Source organism: Podarcis melisellensis, assembly GCF_964234715.1.
Source record: "Podarcis melisellensis genome assembly, chromosome: 12".
In the NCBI taxonomy this organism is placed as follows: domain Eukaryota; kingdom Metazoa; phylum Chordata; class Lepidosauria; order Squamata; family Lacertidae; genus Podarcis; species Podarcis melisellensis.
Window position 1 is genome coordinate 35608597 of NC_138544.1, and position 19467 is coordinate 35628063.

The window sequence follows — 19467 nt, forward strand, 5'->3', positions numbered from 1 at the left end:
CGAGGAGGCTCCCTCCCCTCGGAGGCCGGCTCTGCGCGCTGCCTGGGCGGGGTGGGAGTTAGCGGGGGGCGGCGCCTCCTCCTGGAGGCCTCGCTCGGGTGGGCGGCAGCGCCTTTCTCTGAGGTAGAGCTTGGCTTGGAGCTCCGAGCGGTTGCTCTTGTTACCCGAAAGGAAGGGCGGGCAATTAAAAAAAAGTTTCCCGAGAGGAGGAAGCGACTCTCCTTCGTTGGTTTGTGTTTTAGGAGGCGGACGAGATCGGAGTGTTGGGCCGGGGTGAGGTATGTGACTACAGTAATGGGGTAGCCATTCATATAGCCAGCTCACAGTACCAGCACTTGAGAGAGACTCCCATATAAAAAATGAAATCTGGGTTTCTTTAGAACTGAGCATCGTGAAAATGCGAAATATGAGCCTATCATTAAATTAGAAACAACCGCTATGTGGTAGTGCATTGCAATAAATTTTTTGCCAAGTCGCTGGGTCTTCTACCTGTTTTGTCTTTCTGTGTAAGCTGCCAGTTGTCTGAAGATCGGACTGGGTAGCCATACAAAACTCAAGCTTTCAGAATTTGATGCAAATACCACAAGTAGTTCTGAACCTGTTCCAAATTTATTGCTGCTAAATAATGCTTCATATTGTTGGAGGGTTGTTGTTTTTTTTAAAAAAATGTGGCTTATTCCCCCCCCCCAAAAAAAACAGGTTATGTTTTTCAAAGAACAAAATTATGGGCCCTGAAGAGAAAGAAAATGAATTATACAGAATCACAACTTCTCAGCAAGCATTCTCCTCTGGTTGTGGTGCTGTTATTACATCAGTTTTGGGTAAGGAAAAATCTTTGAATCCACTTAGCTCATTATGGCTGCAGCAGCATGTACATAGGCAATGGTTTACCAGGGATATATTAAGACAGCTCCTGCTTCATGCTTTTCCATAGAAACAATAATAATTGGCATAGTGCCAAATGACTGTATCCGAACTGGTAATTGTGGTTTGTTTAGCTTCAAAGAGACCAAGATTTTCTCCTGGCTTACCAGTCATGGTTTGTTTAAGCAAAACAAGCAATCCCTGGTTTGGATGTAATGTTAAACCATGGACTGTAGTTCATTGCTCATGCAAGAGGAGGCATAAAGTGAGAATGATACCTTCATTCATGGTAAGCCAGTAGAATCCTAGAACTGGAGGCTGGTCTTAAAGGCCATCTAGTCCAGTCCCCTTTTTTGGTGTAGGAAATCTAGAGTTGTTAGAGCATCCACAACAGATGGCTGTCCAGCTTCAGCTTGAAGACCTTGAACAGGAGAGCCTGAGGCTCAGTAACTCGTTTCTTTGTTGAATCACTGTTAGCATTAATAAATTTCTCTTTATGCTCAATTGAAATGTGCCTTCTACTGCCCTCTGGGGCAACAGAGAACAAGTCTTTGCTGTTTTATGTATATTCATTTATTCAGCTTTATTTTTAAATCCTTATTGCCAACTAATTTATGCATTCTAAAGATTTTCCACAAGACAATTTTTATTTTTGCTTTAGTGACACCCCTAGATGTTGTTAAAGTTCGACTGCAAGCCCAGAGCAATCCAAACCTGAAAGGTAAAATCCTTATAGATATGCATATGGGATACAGATAAAAGGGTGCCTGTTCTGTTTATGTTTTGATAAAATGTGGCTTTAATGGTGGAGGAGAAAGTATTGTGTGGGGGTCACAGAACTATGAAGGCCTAATATTATGCATGCAAGACTGAGCTTGGTATACTCGTTACTGTTGTATTTGTGAATGATGTTAAAAGGTAAAAGTATGCTTAATTTAAGAGTGAAGATAGAGCTTTAACTTCTAATATATACAGTGGCAGAATGGAGTGGTGAATTAAGTTTGTTCATCACTATTTCTGCAACAGGAAATATCTAACAGGTACTTGTATACCTCCCAAATGTATGGTCCATTAGCCAATTAGTATTAAAGTATATAAGGGATATAGTACAGAGTTTCCTTAAATTATTTAATTATGTAATTAAAATATTTATACCCTACCTTTAACCCAAAGATCTCAGGGTGTGTGGGGGAACCTTTTAAAAATTGCAATTCATAACAAATAGCAGGATACAACCCACTACAACTGCAGACTCAACCTGTGCATCTTAAACTGCTTAGCCTGCTTTGTTATAATCAAGCAGTGTAAAGGGCAGGTAGTGTATAAGATACCAGATGACCAGGGTCAAACAAATCCTGCAAGGTAGAAGCTGCCACCACTTGCGTTAGCCCACTCAGCCTGAGTCAGGAGAACCCCAGATTACACTTGATGCCCCTAGGATTTGAGGAGATAAGAGCCCTCTGCATCTCGAGCCCCAAGCCCAAATTACGTAGTAGCAGGTAGCCAAGCAGGCAGGTACTGGATGCAGAGCCAAAGCTTAACCTCAAGAAAACACACAAGAATTATAGAGATAGCTATGTTAATAAAATGTGGACCTGTTACCAGTTAAATAAAATAAATATCCTCCCAAGGCCTGAGTGAATATCACCCCCCTTCCAGTAAATGTGCCTGAGCCCATGCTTCACCCACCCCCTCTCTGTTACGAACAACATGACAGGTTTTTTTGTTCACCCTTTTATCAGGAAAGGCTTTTTTGGATTCTGATGGCTTGACAGATCATGTTTATCTCTATGAAAATGGAACTGGCAAAACTTGGCATAAGACAGCTGGACGTTTTACTGGCATGACAGTAAGTTAATCCTACCAGTTTTAACTCTGAGCACAACACTCTACAGGCTGTTGCTTTTTTTTAAAAAAAAAACCCTCATAGTATAAATTCAATGTATTTTGTGTTTGGAGCAGAAGCACTGGATCATTCTCATTATTGTGATAAGAGTTGGTGTCTGCCTAGTAGCACCTTAGAGACCACAAATTTAGTTGATCTCTAAGGGGCTACTAGACAATTTTTCTATTTTTTTATATATTTCTGCTGTGTCAGACCAACACGGCTACCTACCTGATCCTATTTTAAATATTGTTTTAAATGCTGTAGGTAATAAATAATCATTATTATTATTAATACAGAAATATGATTATATGTCTCTTTGAAGCGTGAGGAATTTTTCTTTCTTCGTTTTATATCCTGCCTTTCTCCTATTTTAGGACTCAAGGCAACTCACTGAATGAATTAAAACAAATACACCTGAATACAAATACAACAAAACACAACACACAACCAATATAAATGTTAAAAAATAATAACCACACTGAAAACTTTTAACCATATAACTGCAGAAAGAAACAAAACAAAATAATATACAAACAAGTGCAACAGGACTTATAGAAATCTGTAACCCTTTCTGTCTTCATATTTGGCTAATTTAGGATGCTTTTGTGAAAATTGTTCAAAGAGAGGGTGTGAAAAGCCTGTGGAGTGGACTATTTCCATCACTGTAAGTTATATAGTTATTGTCTTCCTATATAGCTTCCTGTAAAGTAGGCCTGCAGCAGAGTCGGGCCCTTTGGGGTCCTCTCCTCCCCATCATCTGTAAAACAGGAAGCAGCTGAGAGGAAAAGGGGCTTTGATGTTGTGCCAAGCATGCATTTACAGGCTCCTCTGCTGTTAGAAGATCTGCTGCAGGAAGGGCAAAATATCTTGGCAGAGACATAGAAATGTGCTCCTTGTAAATATGCATTTTGCAATTGTATGAATGCAAGTTTTGTAGTGCAATTGCATTTTGAAGTTTGAATAGCTAGCTGTAAGGTAGGGCTTGCGATTCACCTGAGCATTGGCACAATTTGCATTCATTTATTGGGATTGTTGAGTTCTTTTTTGCTTTCAGCACAGTCAGGATAGATAAAGGGTGTCAGAGAGCTATGGACACCTGGAATAGTTCTGATTTAGACACTCATATTTTAACCAATTAAACTAGAGGGGCGACAGCTAACTGAGCAAGTAAGTGTTTAATGATTGGCAACTTTACTAAATATTTATACTTTTGTTTTAGAGCAGTTTCAGTTCCAACAACTGTAGTTTATTTTACCTGCTATGATCAACTACATGATACCTTCGGTTCTAAAATAGGAGAAGATCATGATTCCGTTCCACTTATTGCAGGTGGCCTAGCTAGATGTGAGTCAGTCTCTGCTCTCTAGTTTGCTGTTAAAACTTTATTTCATGTGGTTTAAAAGAAAGTTTGGATAAGTTCCATTGCTTATAGCTAGCATTTTATAATAAAGCAAATGTTGTGATAGTGTAACCTAGGAAACACTTATATTATTAGCCATTCCTCATACTCAGATTTAAGCACAAAAGATTTTGGCTGGTGCAGGCCTAACACTTTCTCTTAGCCACACTTCAGAACTTGAGATACCTTTCTGAGCTTGTTTGATGCTTCTCTGCTTCTCTGTACAAAGTGCAGTTGACTCACCTCAGTCTTATCTGCTTTAGGCTTCAGTTTATTAGCCCTCATCTGTTGCTGGTTCTAGGTGGGATTAGAAGAAAATAATAAAACTGGGTGTCATCAGTGTATTGATATCATTAGACTTCAGAACCTCACATGATCTCTTGCAGCAACTATCTGTAGATGTTGAGTAATAAAATGGAACAACATTAAGAGTTGCACCAAAGGAATGGTTGTGGTGTTTAAAATATTTGAAGCAAGTTTCAAATTCTGTTTGGTTCACACGGCAAGGGAAACTTAGGGCAGTTGCGCTACAGTGGTACCTCTGGATATGCACACCCCTGGTTGTGTATCCTTCGGGTTACATGTGGCAAACCCAAAGTATTTTTCCAGGTTTCGCTGCATGCACAGAACAGGCACCTCCAGTTGCAAATTCCTCAGGATCCGACCAGAGTTCCGGAACGGATCCCATGCGCAACTGGAGGTACCACTGTAGTTCTTTGCCGTTAAGGCAACACATACATAATTAGATAATTATTTTTATTATGTTTATCTGCATTGAAAAAATGACAGGCATGGACAAAACAGAGAAAGCAAGTCTTCTCTTGCAGATGCTACTATGGAAAATGCTCTATTGACATAACTATTGAGCATATTGTGTTCCTCCCCTCCCACTTAGTGTGTGCAGCCACTGCAACAAGTCCGATCGAAATGATAAAAACAAGAATGCAGTCTCGGCGGTTGAGTTATAAAAAGCTGCTTGCTTGTATTAGTAGTAATGTGACCCAAAGTGGTTGGCTTTCACTCTGGAAAGGATGGGGTCCCACAGTTCTTAGAGATGTACCATTCTCAGGTATGACTTGTTTTGCATTGGTAGTACTTTGGTTATATTGGCTGATGCAGATTCTTTTCAGATGAAGATTTTGCCAATTTGGGATGTCTGAAAAGGCAAGAGAAAAGAATCCAAATAAGGCACTGCTTTACAAGTATGAAATGTATGGATGTCTGCATGTAATTAATGAAGGCCAATACGTTTATTTCCTTTCCACCATGACGGAATATATGAAGCTTTAAAAAATGTTTTAAAAAATAAACTTTGATTTTGGTTATGCCATGCTTCCAATACTAAACAGAGCATTTTAAGGGAGGGGGCGGCGGGTTGAAACAGAGACTGGCCCTACAGCAATGCCCAACCACACACTGTGAGCACTGAAGTGCTCTATCATTTTTAACCAGTCTGTAGCTAAGTCCACAAATTTCCAGCCCACCAATTTTTTTATTAGCCCACTTGCCCACATATCAATAATACTAATTAAAGTAATGGTTTAAAAACAAAAGTTCTGTGATTAGATTATTAAGAAAGATCAAGAAGAACTATTTCTACCTTGAGATAACTCAAGCAACTTTACTTTCATTCCTCCAAATGGCCCCCAATGAAAACCATTTTTGGTCCAAACTCAGATATACAGCCTGATCCCACATATGACTGTCTTGGAAGTAAGCATTGTTTTAATTGGTGCTTACTTCTGAGTTTATTGTACAGGAGTATGGTCTTAAGGTTCAAACTAATACACACTAATATCAGTCGACAACAGTTTGACTAGTTGGCTGACATGCCCCCTCCCTGCACATGATTATTATATTTTTATTCCACAGTGTAGTAAGTGACAATGTGACGAGCAATTAGTTTGCTTTGTGGAAGCACAATTGCTTCCACAAGTGATCGAAACCCAGAAGTGTTTCAGTTTTCAAACATTCTTTTGGAACCCAAACATCCAACACGAAGTTCCGCAGCTTCCAATTGGCTGCAGGAGCTTCCTACAGCCAATCAGAAGCCACGCTTTGGCTTCCAAACGTTTTGGAAGTCGTATGGACTTCCGGAATGGATTCCGTTCGACCTCCAAGGTACGACTGTATAGACATAGAAAACTTGATCACTGTAGTTCTCTGTTTTCAGATTGCAAAAAGCCTCTTTCATTTTCTGACTTTTTGTCCTTATAGCACTGTACTGGTGTAACTATGAATACTTGAAGAAGAGGTTATGCAAGAAATTAGGTAAAAGGGAGCCAACATTCCTTATCACTTTCTCATCAGGAGCAGTAGCTGGTTCTGTAAGTTAATTTTTGTTGATAACATTTTCATCTAATAGAAGTTACGTAATTTTTACCTAAGACGTGAAAATGTATATAGTAGTCTTGTATATAGAGTCTGTCCTGATAATTTAAATGAGAGGGCAGATCTATACTTGGGCAACATAAGGCAACATATGGGCTACTACTAAAATGAGGCTGCATTTTAAATTGTATTTCAACTCGTATTTTAATTAACTGCTTTTTGTTTTGTTGTGTTTTTTCTTCCCTATTATGTTTTATTTTATTTGTTGTTAGCCGCCCTGAGCCCGGTTCTGGCTGGGGAGGGTGGGGTATAAATAAATTTATTATTATTATTATTATTATTATTATTATTATTATTATTATTATTATTATTATTAAAATAAGTAGGCATTCTGAGTGGGAAACTCCTTGTGCACTTTTAAGGTATCAACAGAGAAGCACCAAATCAAAGAGGGGAAAAAATCAGTTTATTAAAGCCAAGGCAAAAGGCAATGATCTTCTTAGCACATTTATTTGGAACAATGTCCTGTTAATTTCAGTTGTACTTTCTTTGAAGTAAATAGGCTGTGGTTTGGTTGTTTCAGCATAAACTCACAGCATTGTTTTATGCATGTTTACTTAGAAGGACCAAGCTAGATGAGATGCTAAACATATCTGTAGTACCCACATTATGGGGAAGATGAAAGCATCCAGTTGTGCTACTGTACTATTATACGATTACATTATTGTACATTTTAAGCCAAGCAAAATGCATAGCACTTCATTCATATATATGTTTACTCAAATGTACACACACATGAGATTGTACTTTTTATTGCAGATAAAAAGGTTATGATTTGCAGTGAAAATTGCTTTGATTCCCACCTAGATGCTGAATTTAACACGGATAAGCTCTCAGTTTAAAATTCAGGATTTAGTATCATCAGTATTTCATGCTATATTAACAGTCTAATGTGTATACTTCAGTCTCATTGAGTTAATTGGAAGTTAAATATTTTAAATGTATTAGATTGTGTTAGTGCAGTCCAACAAGATGCAAGTCAGCACACAGAGTATTTTATGCTTACACTGAAAGTTGCAATGGAATCTATTTGCCTGTGGGTACTGTTAACATTCAAAAATTTAATTCCCCCCTAGATTGCTGCTGTATTAACTTTACCCTTTGATGTAGTTAAAACACACAAGCAGACTGAAATGTGGGAACCTGTCAGCACACATGGTAAGTTCTAATTCACCAAGTATTTTTTTCTTTCAGATCCTCTATCAAGTACAATATTTATTGAAACCCATTCTTGGTGATCTAACCAGTATCATCAATACCTTTGTAACATCATGGAAGGACCACACACTTCCTGGGCTGCCCTTAGTGAATATTTTGAAGCTCTAGAATGTGCCGGCCTGCTGGCCTCTTTTATATGATTAGGAAGGCAAGAGAATATTCAGCCAACTCTGAATCAAGTGTTTAATAGTTATTTCCAATAAAGTACTTCTTTAATTTCTTACATTTTATTGCATAACATTTTGAATTCTATGGTATTCAAATTGTAATAAGGTAAAGGTACCCCTGCCCCTACGGGCCAGCTGTGTCCGACTCTGGGGTTGCGTCCTCATCTCGCTTAAGAGGCTGGGAGCCAGCGCTGTCCGCAGACACTTCCGGGTCACATGGCCAGCGTGACGAAGCTGCTCTGGCGAGCCAGCACCAGCGCAGCGCACGGAAACGCCGTTACCTTCCCGCTATAAGCAGTACCTATTTATCTTCTTGCGCTTAGGTGAAATCAAATTAACAATCACACTGCATGTAGCACAGCACAGTACAAATACTACAACCAGCAGGGGGGGGGGAGGAGTTTTGAAAGCAGTCCCACCTGGAAATGGTGCCTCCTTGCAAAATTTACCACCAGAGAGATGTGGCTAGGTTGAAGCATAATTGACATTTAATTGTACATCCACATTTTTCTCCTCCTATTTAGTAGTTTTGTTTTACTCAGCTTCACAGCAGAGGAGTTTATCGATATGGGAATTAATGAAGAGAATTGTTGCTGAAAATGGATTTACTGGATTATATACTGGTAAATTATTGCTTTCTCACTAAACTAGAGGTTGATATGTTTTCCATCTATTGTTTGTCTTAGGCAGTATCGTAGTATCTACAACAGAACTTACTGTGCAGTCCAAACACCCTTCACCACCACCACCACCCACACCCTGTTCCTGTCCAGTGCCACAGTGGGCCACCAGTGTCCTTTCACCCAGTCCTGCCAGCCTCCATCTGGTGGCTGCAGCACTCCCCTGTCGGTCTGATTTATGGCAGGGGGTGGTGTGGGGCTGAACCTGCCTAGGATTCATTGGAGCCAAAGCCAACCCCACTGCCATCACATGACAGCATCATGCCTAGTCACTGCAGAAGCTCTGAACTGGGCAGGACTCCAGATGCAGTGGTGGTCCTGCCCAATTGTTAGGAGCAGCTCTGATTAGGATTGTACCTTAAGCTTTTTAAACCATTATGACCTTCTTTCTGTAGTTATGACAATAACTCTTTGTTGTTTTGCACAGCAAAGTGTGGTGTAGTGGTTAAGAGCGGTAGCCTCATAATCTGGGGAACTGAGTTCGCTTCCCCACTCCTCCACATGCAGCTGCTGGGTGACCTTGGGCTAGTCACGCTTCTTTGAAGTCTCTCAGCCCCGCTCATCCCACAGAGTGTTTGTTGTGGGGGAGGAAGGGAAAGGAGAATGTTAGCCGCTTTGAGACTCCTTCAGGTAGTGATAAAGCAGGATATCAAATCCAAATTATTCTTCTTCTTCCCTACAAACTTATTTTGCAATTGTGAAAAGTGGAAAACAAACTAACTCAGTTACTTAATTGGGGAGGCCCCCAGGGCACTGATCAGTCCCAATGATGAGAAACTGTTAAGCCCCCATGTAAGAATGGGATGCAGGTAAAATAAATACAAAAGTTCTGGAGAAACAGCCTTGGCAAATAAAAATTGTCATGTACTGTACTTTCACAGTCTCTACGAGAGCCTGAAGCATTACCATGAACATTGTTATGGGTAAACAATTAGGGTTGTGCTTTTGAATCTCTCAAAGAATCTATGAACTTTATTATATTAACAATGATTAAGCTCATTCAACTGCATTGTTGATAACATCATTCAGATTTATTAGCCTTACTTTTCAAATGGCTTTGATCTCTTTTAAATCTGCTACAAAGCCACTATTCATATACTCCAAATATTTTGTTTATGGATGATGGCTCAAGGCTTGACAAACCTGTGCTTTCTGTACATTGTAGGTTTAAGTTATGTGCAGTGATCTTGTGAGATAGGGTCTGTAAAAATATATTGGTATAATGGTTTCTGCACAGTGATAAATATAAGAGCATTCAAATTGCAAGACTGAACAATAGGAGAAACCAATAAGCAAATGAACATACTGTGCGGTCCCTTTAGACTTGAGAATAATGAAATATAGATAATTGGTTCTGGCCCCACTCGGCTCCATCTTTTGTGTGACAGTCCTTCATGTCCCCTCCCCTCTTCTGTGCTAAACATAACAAATGATTGAAATAAACGGGTAAGTACAATAACATTGTGCTAGTTGTGCAAAATTTTAAGCAATTACATACAATAGCTTACTGATGATCTCCCACTTAGTTCTTCCATGCTCTTGAATAGTTGTAATTTATCTTTTCTGTAGGCATTATTCCAAGACTGACAAAAATTGCTCCTGCTTGTGCCATAATGATCAGCGCCTATGAATATGGGAAATCTTTCTTCCGTAGAATAAATAAAGACAAAGCTATGAAGAACCTTTAATGCTGATTCTGTAAACTTGGTGGCAGCAGTAAGAAGGTCCATAAGATAATTTTATATCTTAAAAATATAGTTGATAAGCTCCTTGCATATCATGCACGCCTTCAAGTCAGCTCTGTTCAAGACGAGGACCTAGTTCTGCAAAAGAAGAATGCTGCACAGTCCATGAACTGCCCTAGGCTTCCTCCGGGAAAACTGAAATGTCTTTCATACAGTAGCCACTTGATATAGCTAACCATCATATAGCTGGTAACAGTCCAGCTGGTTTTAGCAATATTTTTCCCCCACAGAACCGTATTTTGAAATTATACATACAAGATTGTATTTCCACAAAGGAAATAATGACTCAGACACTCAAGGCCATATTATTTAGAGTGCCTACATCATGTGATTGAATAATCTAGGTTAACAGCGTATGTGAATAAGGCATAGGAGTAGGACAAACAAATTTCTTCAGCAGCTATGTTTAATATGCACAGATCTTAATGAAAACCATGAGAATTTCCTAGTTTGGATATTTCTACACTGTTATGTTACCAAAATCTTGAGCATGGCATTACCCAGAAACAACCACCTTTTAAATTAAACAAGGAAAATGTATTTTCTTAATAAAATATAAAGTTTACACTTGGTGTCTTTCCAGGACTGATAAAGGCGTGCATCCAGCTGTTGGGCAAAAGGGTACACACACCTAGCTTCCAGTTGTACTTGATAATACAGTGTTATGCACATGGGCAATACCTTATTAAATTAATTCAATATAGCACATGGCCAATTATCTTTTGCCAGCTGTAGAAATTACTCTAATATATTCACACAGAGTTTAAATTACAGTGGTACCTCGGGTTACATACGCTTCAGGTCACATATACTTCGGGTTACAGACTCCACTAACCCAGAAATATTACCTCGGGTTAAGAACTTTGCTTCAGGATGAGAACAGAAATCGTGCAGTGGTGGCGCGGCAGCAGCAGGAGGCCCCATTAGCTAAAGTGGTGCTTCACAGTGAGGTATCACTGTACACTATGAATGTTACAAAGTAAAACTACCACGGGTGCGAAGAGAACAAAGACCATTTTTTAAAAAAAGGGTTAGCACGTCCACAAGTGAAAATGTAGGGCATTGTTATATAAGGATCATGGTACACTTTAGACCAGCACTTGAAGCTCCGTCAGATCTATTGGACTATTTATTTGACTTACCGCTTATTTTGAAGATAAACATCTTCCTCAAAATATCCTATCTGTAACTCAAAATATCCTAGTAGTCAAGAAAATTTAACATCTTAAATTTCATGAACAGTTGTGATCACAGCAAACTTTCGTTCCACATCCTTATTTAAAACATTGTACCACACCTTTCCTTATAAAAAGCTCAAGGTGGCACCTTAAAACATAACTGAACAATTTAAAATACAGGATGAATGGAACTTACATGTATTAAATTATGCAGTTGAAATCACATATTAAGTGTACTGAAGGTGAAGAGCTTAAAGGCTCTTTTTTGTACAGCATTTTCCCAGCCCAGAAAGAACGTTTAAGCTCCCAGACTTGCTTACAGGGCTCTGGGAGGCTCTCACAAGATCTTGCAGTAACTTGACCTAATGAGATCTCTCAAGAGCATCCCAGAGCCCAGTAAGTTTGGGAACTTAAAAGTTCCGCCTTAGGGGGCAAAGCCGCTCAGTACACACCTTCAGAAAGGGTAAGGATGCTCGCACAGGGGTGGTTTGACTATACATGTCATCCCTGGGATGTATAAAAAACAATTATTCTCTATCAATTACAAAAATACTAAAGCACCAAAATTGCAATCCACCAGTAGCAGCTCATTGTACAGATTATATGACCACACTTGAGAGAAAATTGGGCAAATTGCTTTTTAAATGCCACATAAATTGGGCTGTATTTTATTTGATAGGTTTATAGCCACTTTCCCATTTTTTAATTCAGGTTTTAAAATCAATCATAAGCTTACAAAAATAATGTAATTTAGTACAAATATTTGGCATAGCAGCATTGCAAATGGTCCAGTTAAAACATAACTACAAATTAACTCCCAGAATAAAGTTTCCACACCTTGTAAGTGAAAGAAAATGGTAGCCACAGTAATTGATGTAGGATTTATGCAGTATGTTCTAACCACATTTATCTACTGTAAACCACTTAAAGATCTTTCAGACAGAAAGCAGTATATAATTGTAAATAATAATGTCTGTAGTAAAACAGTCTGTAATGCAAAGTTGAACACTATAGTTTCCTAGCACAACTCTGCAATTCCCTTATGATAACATTGGTGTAGTGCACTTGACCATTCCATTTGAATCAATATTCATTGTGGTATTATGTAACACCTATTGAAGTCCTTCTCAAGATTGTGTACAAGCTAAATTGATAAAACAATGGCAGGCAATATTTCTGTTATAAAGAAAAAGTACAACAACGAAAGTAGTAATAGTACAAAATGTTTAATGCACATGCAACATTTGATACAGCAGCGCAAGTCTGCACAATTTGGGTTTTTTTCCAAGTCTGAAAACTTGACAGGATTTCAGAACAAATACAGTAAACTTTTCATGCACAAATATTGACCTGACTGGTTTCACATACAAACTAGAGATTTTAGTTATGGTCTGTAAAAAAAAGGCTTTGATCCCAGCTGCTCCAACTAGTCAATAACTGGCATGACAAAGTCATGTTTCCAGATCAACAGTAAACTGTCCCAAGGAAGAGTTCACACATACAAACCTGCTAACAATACTCTATATACCTCTCAAAACTTGGCTGTAAAGATTTCATTTTTCCTCATGTTCTTAAAAGATAACTATTTTACAAGAGATAATTAACATGCATTGCATTACTTTTATCAGGTAGTCAGTACGTAACATCTGGCAAAGCAGGAACATTGTCTTGTTTTGTCTCATAATTTAGCTCAGCACATATGAAAAATAATGAACTTGCCAACACAAAGAATTTCATGTATAATCTGCTTTCTCTTAATGCTAATCAATTTTTATAGCAAATCTTAGAAGAGGCACATCTCTTTTTGGCAAAATAATAAGTAGGTAATCAAACTGATAGTGCAAAATTAGCTGTACTTGTAGAGTCCCCCATGTTGTTCCAAATTAGAAAACAATGCATGGAATTTCTTTGGCACAATAAAGCATTTCCTCAGAGTCATGAAGTTTAGGGACTGTATGTGTATCGATGCTTTTACACAAAATAGCCTGTGATTACTGCATGTAACAATTCCCAGTAATGCTAGGAAATGAAACTCGTTACACTGTAGAAAGGGTTGCACTTTAAAAATTAAACTGCAAAAGGTTAAAAAAAAGCATGGCTAGCATTGTTTAACTGTTGACCAGTGACACCTGATTTAAACTTTTTACTACAGAGCAGGTAGCAAGACTTACATACAAGTCTATTGTTATACTTGCTTTTCGGAGAAAAAACAAGTTCTTAAAAGGAACCACTATAAATAGTTGCACTACTTTTCTCTACAAGTGTCTCCTACCTTAAAATTCGGACATCATGAGCACAAACAATTTGGTTGCCGTCTCCAAATTTCTCCCCTTTGTACCCTGCAAGTAGTTCAGCGTGTCAGAATGCCAAATATGTGGGAAACCCTGATGGAAGTAAGACTAGTATAATGAAAATTCAGGTGTAGATCTAATAGCTACCACCGCTCTAAGTAGTTCAGTTTTTTCAATCCATCATAATAGAATACAATTCAAATATTTTGTTCTTACAATAGTTCTTACTTACCTATTGAGATTTAAGTTATCCTTGTAAATGTGAGCATATCTAAAGAAGTGAGGAAAGTAAGCTTCAAGAGAAGACAGATTTTGGCAGTTAAGATAACCCCCTTTTCTCTTAATGATGATTTGCAGCCTTAATTGTACATTCAACAGACTGAAAATCATGAATATTGTAAGCAATCAAGGAGTATTTTTAAAAAACAACAACTGCAAGCCATTGTTTTTTAGATGTTGCTAAAAAGGATAGAGTAGCAATTTTTAAAACCAGCATAATGTTGTATGAGTCTCAACCGCAGATAAATTAAGGAATGTCAACTGAATACAAATTCAGAGATCTTCTTTGTATAGATCCACTCCAGAAGGTGTTAGTCCAGGGCTTGTCATATCTGTTGTAGGACTTGCAAGATACTCACTTGACTTCAGACTTGTGAGAGATTTGTAACTTGCTACTGAAGTCAGAGAGCCACAGAGACCAAGCAATGAAGGGGTGTCTTCTTTTCCTATTTAAGAAAAAAAATTAACACTTATATATAACACTAGTGACTGGCCCATCCAGGGTGATCAATAAGGGAGCATAAAGCAATCTCTTCTCCCTTCTACCCTTTTCAGGGCAAGTGTGACTGTCTAGAACCAGGCATTTCACCTAATTTCTGGATACAAGAACTGCCCATGAACTACCCTCTGTCTTAGCAGAATTCAGCTTCAATTTATTTGCTCTCATCCAATCCACTACTGCCTCTAAGCACCATTACCTGTAATAAAAAAATTACTTGCAGATAATGCCGGTGGCTTGCATTTTCACACTTGGTCATAAGATGGAGCAGTTTCATTTTTAGACAACACATCCATTCGCTATTGTGGGCCCATCTGCACCTTCTCAAAAAACACATTGCTTTGGACTTTCTGTCTCTCTCCCTCTCTCTCTCTGGACAAACCAAATGAAGTTTTTACTGATCAGAGAATATATGGGTTTTTGCATGGCTAAAATCCAGTTTCTTACTAACTGACAGTAACAGAGTAAGGTTTCAGAACCAATAGTGTAACACCAGGCAGCGTTCACCACTTCACAGTTGTTGGATTATCACATTTTCTCCTGACACCTTACTCCTCTGTGCCTTTGTATACGCCCCCTCTAGCCAAACTTGGCCCTCCTCACTTCATTCTGTTTTTGTTCCTATTGCTGTTTATTTCCAGATTCAACTTTTTTTCCTTTCTGGGTGGATTTATCTTGGAGGAATTCCCTCTGCACTTATTAATGGGGTTATTTCTCTCTCAGCTTCATCTGTAGGCAAGTTATGTTTGAAGCTATAGTTTGTCCATGAGACATCAGATATACATTACAACTTTATTTCAAAATGAGACAAGTCAATTGGAAAGAATAAAAAATGAGAAGCAGGAAAGTATTTTGTGAAAAACAGAAACTAAATGGATCTTGGTATCAGCTAATAGGTTATTATTTAGAAACTAGTATCATAACACTTTCTCCTTGCATGAAACTTTTGTATATTACAACTCAGTAGATCTGTCTCTTAAGGATCTGCACATCACTTTGAGCTTAGCAGTATGGGACGATGCTGCAAGGCTGCAGTTCACCCCACAGGACCAAGATCATATAGGTGACAAGTGGTTCACACATTCAAAGAACTACTATGCAGAAGCATTTCAAATTGTTTGGAAGCTGCAAGCTGAGATTTGGCCTTCATGCAATTGAACAAGGGAATCTAAGGTTTTTAAACGGTGTGTGTGTGTGTGTGTGTGTGTGTGTAAAACATTCTGTCTTGAATAAGACCATTTGGTAAGGCATTATCTAGCTACACTGGGAAAGGTTTTTGAGGAGCAGGGTATAAGAAGTACATAAAAATGAAGTGATGATGCACATAGGTGTGTTACTTTGCTTAAACACCATCCTGTAATTGTACACACACACAAGATATGGAGTTGTAGGATGGTATTTAAGCAAAGTTACACACTTATGTGTATGAGTATCTTCTGGTCTTAACTGAGTATGGTTTCTTAAACCGCAATTGATGCTTATTATTTGCAATGAGAAGATGGAATTAAATTTAATAAAATGTCATGTAAGCAAGTTGGCTTTAAGATGAAAGCATGTGGGCCTAAATCATCGCTTTATTTTTATGTACTTATTATAACCTGCTCCTCAAAAACCTTTCCCAGAGTAGCTAGATAATGCCTTACCAAATTGTCTTATTCAAGACAGATTGTTCTATATTGCGATGTCTTGACTTTACTGGGACCGAAAATATCCATCCTTTGCCATTCACCTGATTTAGAGTCTTAGAATTATTGCAGGTTGCAGGAAAGAAGTGGGATAGCTGCAGGTACTAAAAAAAAAACCCAAAAACCCTAATGGAAATAAGTTGCTTTAAAGTATTAAATACTTTATCAAAGATAAATTATTAGGCTGATTACCTTCACTAAGTAAATTCATCCCATCCTGTTTTCCATCGCCATCTTCTAAATGGCTTGGATCCAAAGATGTCTGAGAAAGGCTAACATCAGCAGAAAGCTGGTCCAGGCTGTGAAAACTCTTTCTGTAAAAACAATTAGCAATTCCAGTAACTACCTTCAAACCGCTATACAATGCAACCAGCAATTATGGTATTTTTATTACAAAGTACTATAGCAAATAGTAACTTATAGGAAAGCATCTATTTGCATCAGTGATTCCAAACAAATATGCTGTACTATAAAATAAAGCTGGAAATTTTAAAATGTGTTTTTCTTTAAATAGGATTACATAAAGGAAGAAAAGGTGTTATCCTCTACTCAGTTATGAATGCACACATTTCATTATTTAAACAGAGACACTGCAGCATTATAGTGAAGGGTACAATTCCAAAGGGAGCTCCACCGGTGATATAGGCGAGGAATTAAGAACATTTGCACTATTCTTTAAAAGTTTTAACATTCACCTGTTTCCACACACAGTGATAATTTTGATTTCATCTTGTTTGTTATTTTAATGTTGATTTTTCTAGATTTGCTGTATTTTACTATTTTTTCAATATTTATTGTAAGCCACTCTGATAGGTTGATTGAAGAGCTAAAAATCTTAAAACAAATATTCAGTGGCCTGGTTCACACATGCTAAGCCAAATCAAAGTTTGTTCTTGGTGTAGAAGTCATGGTTAGTCTGGAGAGAGCTAAACCATACACCCAACTTTGGATAGCATGCTAAGCCAAACTATGGCTTAGCTCAGCACAGCAGAAAAACAACAAAACAACTAGGGAGCAGCCGAGTGGCTGTCATCTGCTCCCTGGGAGCCTGCATGTTTGGGCTAAGTCATGGCTGTGTCAGGACAATGCAGATGGAGGATTGGCTGAGGACCTGGGCAAGGGCTGCAGCAGGATGTGGGGGCCTCTGCCAGGAGTGGAGCAGTCTGTTAGTGAGGACCCTGGGAAGAGGGGCTCCCTTAACCTGCTCACTTGTCTCATCTGTCCCCATAATGAGCCCCATGAGCCCCACCTCCCTCTACAGGGCTGTCAGAACCTCTATCTGACACACCCTCAGTGCTCACTGCACCACCCACCTCGGCATGTTCAGAAAAAAGAAGTAACTGTGCCTACCCAGACGGAGATATTTCACTAGGTCCAGCAGGAGCAAAAAGAGTAGGCAACCGAGGGTTCCGCCTACTATATGTAGTGTGATATTGCAGAAACGCTAACTGCCCTACGATGAGCCCATCCCATTTCACAAAGGGGTGTGTGTCTGATCAACAACTAAAGCTTTGACAGTTAAGAGTACCGGCCTTGCAGCTGCATTTAAAATTAGTCATGTGTATTGCCTGAAGTGCCAGCAATGTGTATATGTACTGCAGTAATCAAAACATTAAAGCCTTTGGAAATAATCCTTCAAGCCTTCCTTCTTCAGCAACTGGGAGACCGGAGACCAGCCATCCTTTAGCTCTTTTCACTACATGCACTAAAATAACCTGTTGCTGCCTTGAAAAGCAGGCTATAAATATGAAAAACTAAATTATAAGCCACCTATGGAGAGGTACATTTGCTGAAATGTCCTTCATATACTGCAATGCACCATAAAGACACTGTGAAATCCAATTTGTGCCCTAGTAATTTTGGATCAGGCTCAACAGGACATGCCGAGCTGTCTCATGCCTGCAAGACCACAGTTGCTTGATCAATTGGGCCAAAAGTCACCACATGTAAGTGAGTCAGCTGATTCACCTGGGCACCTCTCTGTAAACACCAAGTCAGCAACAGTTTATCTGACCGTGGATAGGGTAATATTGGGAGAGTGGATGTTACACCCAGCTGTATTTCAGCAAATTCAGACTTGTTATGGCACAATCAAAGTGGACCTCTTTGCATCCGACATAAATTGTCAGGTTGAGAGGTTCTTCACTGGGTTCGATTGTCTGATGGTAGAAGCAACAGATGCGCTAGCAGCTTTGTGGCCACCTGGTCTACTTTATGCCTTCCCTCCAGTTCCGGTTATTCCTCAACTCCTACAGAAACTTTAGAAAGAAAGGGCTCTGCTAATTTTAATGGCACCATATTGGCCATGGATGTCAGACATTCTGGATCTGGCCATAACGTCCCCATGACATTTTTCTCCTCAGTCAGACATCACCTTCATCTGAATCTAAGTTGGCTACAGTTAACAGTTTGGTTTTTGAGAGGAATAAGCCTCTGACTGAGATCTCTCGCTTCATTTCACTTCCTCAATATCCAATTCCCCATAAAGATTCATATTTTCCCCTTTAATGCAGGGCCATTAGATGCAGAATCCCCTGCAACAGCAATGCCTTTAGCTGCATGGAATTGACTGAAAGAGGCATCAGGAGGTGGCTGGCTGCCCGCCATAAGAGAGAGAGCAGTTGCCAAATTCTGAGAAGGAATGAGATAGAGCTGACTATGGGAACAGGAAGGCACAGAATTAGATTCAGGATCCGAACCCCTGGGCTCTAAAGAAAAAGCACCTAATGGCATCTCTTTGATTGGGTTTAAGGCCTTCACTGAAAATAACACATAATGGGGAGAAAAGCGAGGCAGCCTGATGAGAAGTGCCAGCAGCAGTATTGTTAGCAGTAATAGAATATGAATGAGGCATAGCTAAACTAGGCAATTCCTGGGGTTGGGGGCTGACAGGAGAGCCCTGGGATCTCCCAAAGTCCTCCCCTTCTGAGGAGTTGTGGGAGCATGAAACATTCACATATTCACATGCTGGGCTTGGTGATCCATCTCCATCACATTACATCCCACAACACAGCCTCTCTCTTTAAATGGACAGCAGACAGCCATTCTGTTGCTGTTGCTGAGCACTCATCCCTATTACAAATGCACTTCTGTGTCTCTCAGAGCTATGAGAAACAGCCCCTTCAGTATGTTTGCACTTCTGAGTCACTTCGCAAGCCACAGGACAACCAAAGCTGATGGGGG

General features: G+C 39.2%; 2 protein-coding genes across 6 annotated transcripts in view; one reads left to right on the plus strand and one right to left on the minus strand.

The window, feature by feature from the left end:
* The first annotated feature begins 76 nt into the window (after nt 1-76).
* Nucleotides 77-10934, plus strand: SLC25A40 (solute carrier family 25 member 40). Of its 4 annotated transcripts, none has more exons than XM_081882667.1 (11): nt 95-278; nt 700-821; nt 1526-1585; nt 2607-2713; nt 3349-3416; nt 3972-4096; nt 5047-5220; nt 6369-6478; nt 7619-7700; nt 8455-8550; nt 10177-10934. In XM_081882667.1, the coding sequence occupies exons 2-11, from the start codon at nt 725-727 to the stop codon at nt 10293-10295; spliced, it is 1038 nt and encodes a 345-aa protein (XP_081738793.1). In that variant the 5' UTR covers nt 95-278; nt 700-724; the 3' UTR covers nt 10296-10934. The 4 variants fall into 4 exon arrangements, with proteins under 4 accessions (XP_081738795.1, XP_081738793.1, XP_081738792.1 ...); XM_081882666.1 differs by having other exon boundaries at nt 97-278; nt 8452-8550; XM_081882668.1 differs by having other exon boundaries at nt 102-278; nt 8470-8550.
* A 1806-nt stretch (nt 10935-12740) lies between these two features.
* RUNDC3B (RUN domain containing 3B) overlaps nt 12741-19467 on the minus strand; it is a 31432-nt gene continuing 24705 nt past the window's right edge. For both annotated transcript variants that reach the window (XM_081882566.1, XM_081882565.1), the window contains 2 exons: nt 16477-16598; nt 12741-14546 (listed from right to left, as the gene is read on the minus strand). In XM_081882566.1, the coding sequence (XP_081738692.1) occupies nt 14374-14546; nt 16477-16598 (295 nt within the window). In that variant the 3' untranslated portion in view covers nt 12741-14373. The remainder of the gene's footprint in view (nt 14547-16476; nt 16599-19467) is intronic.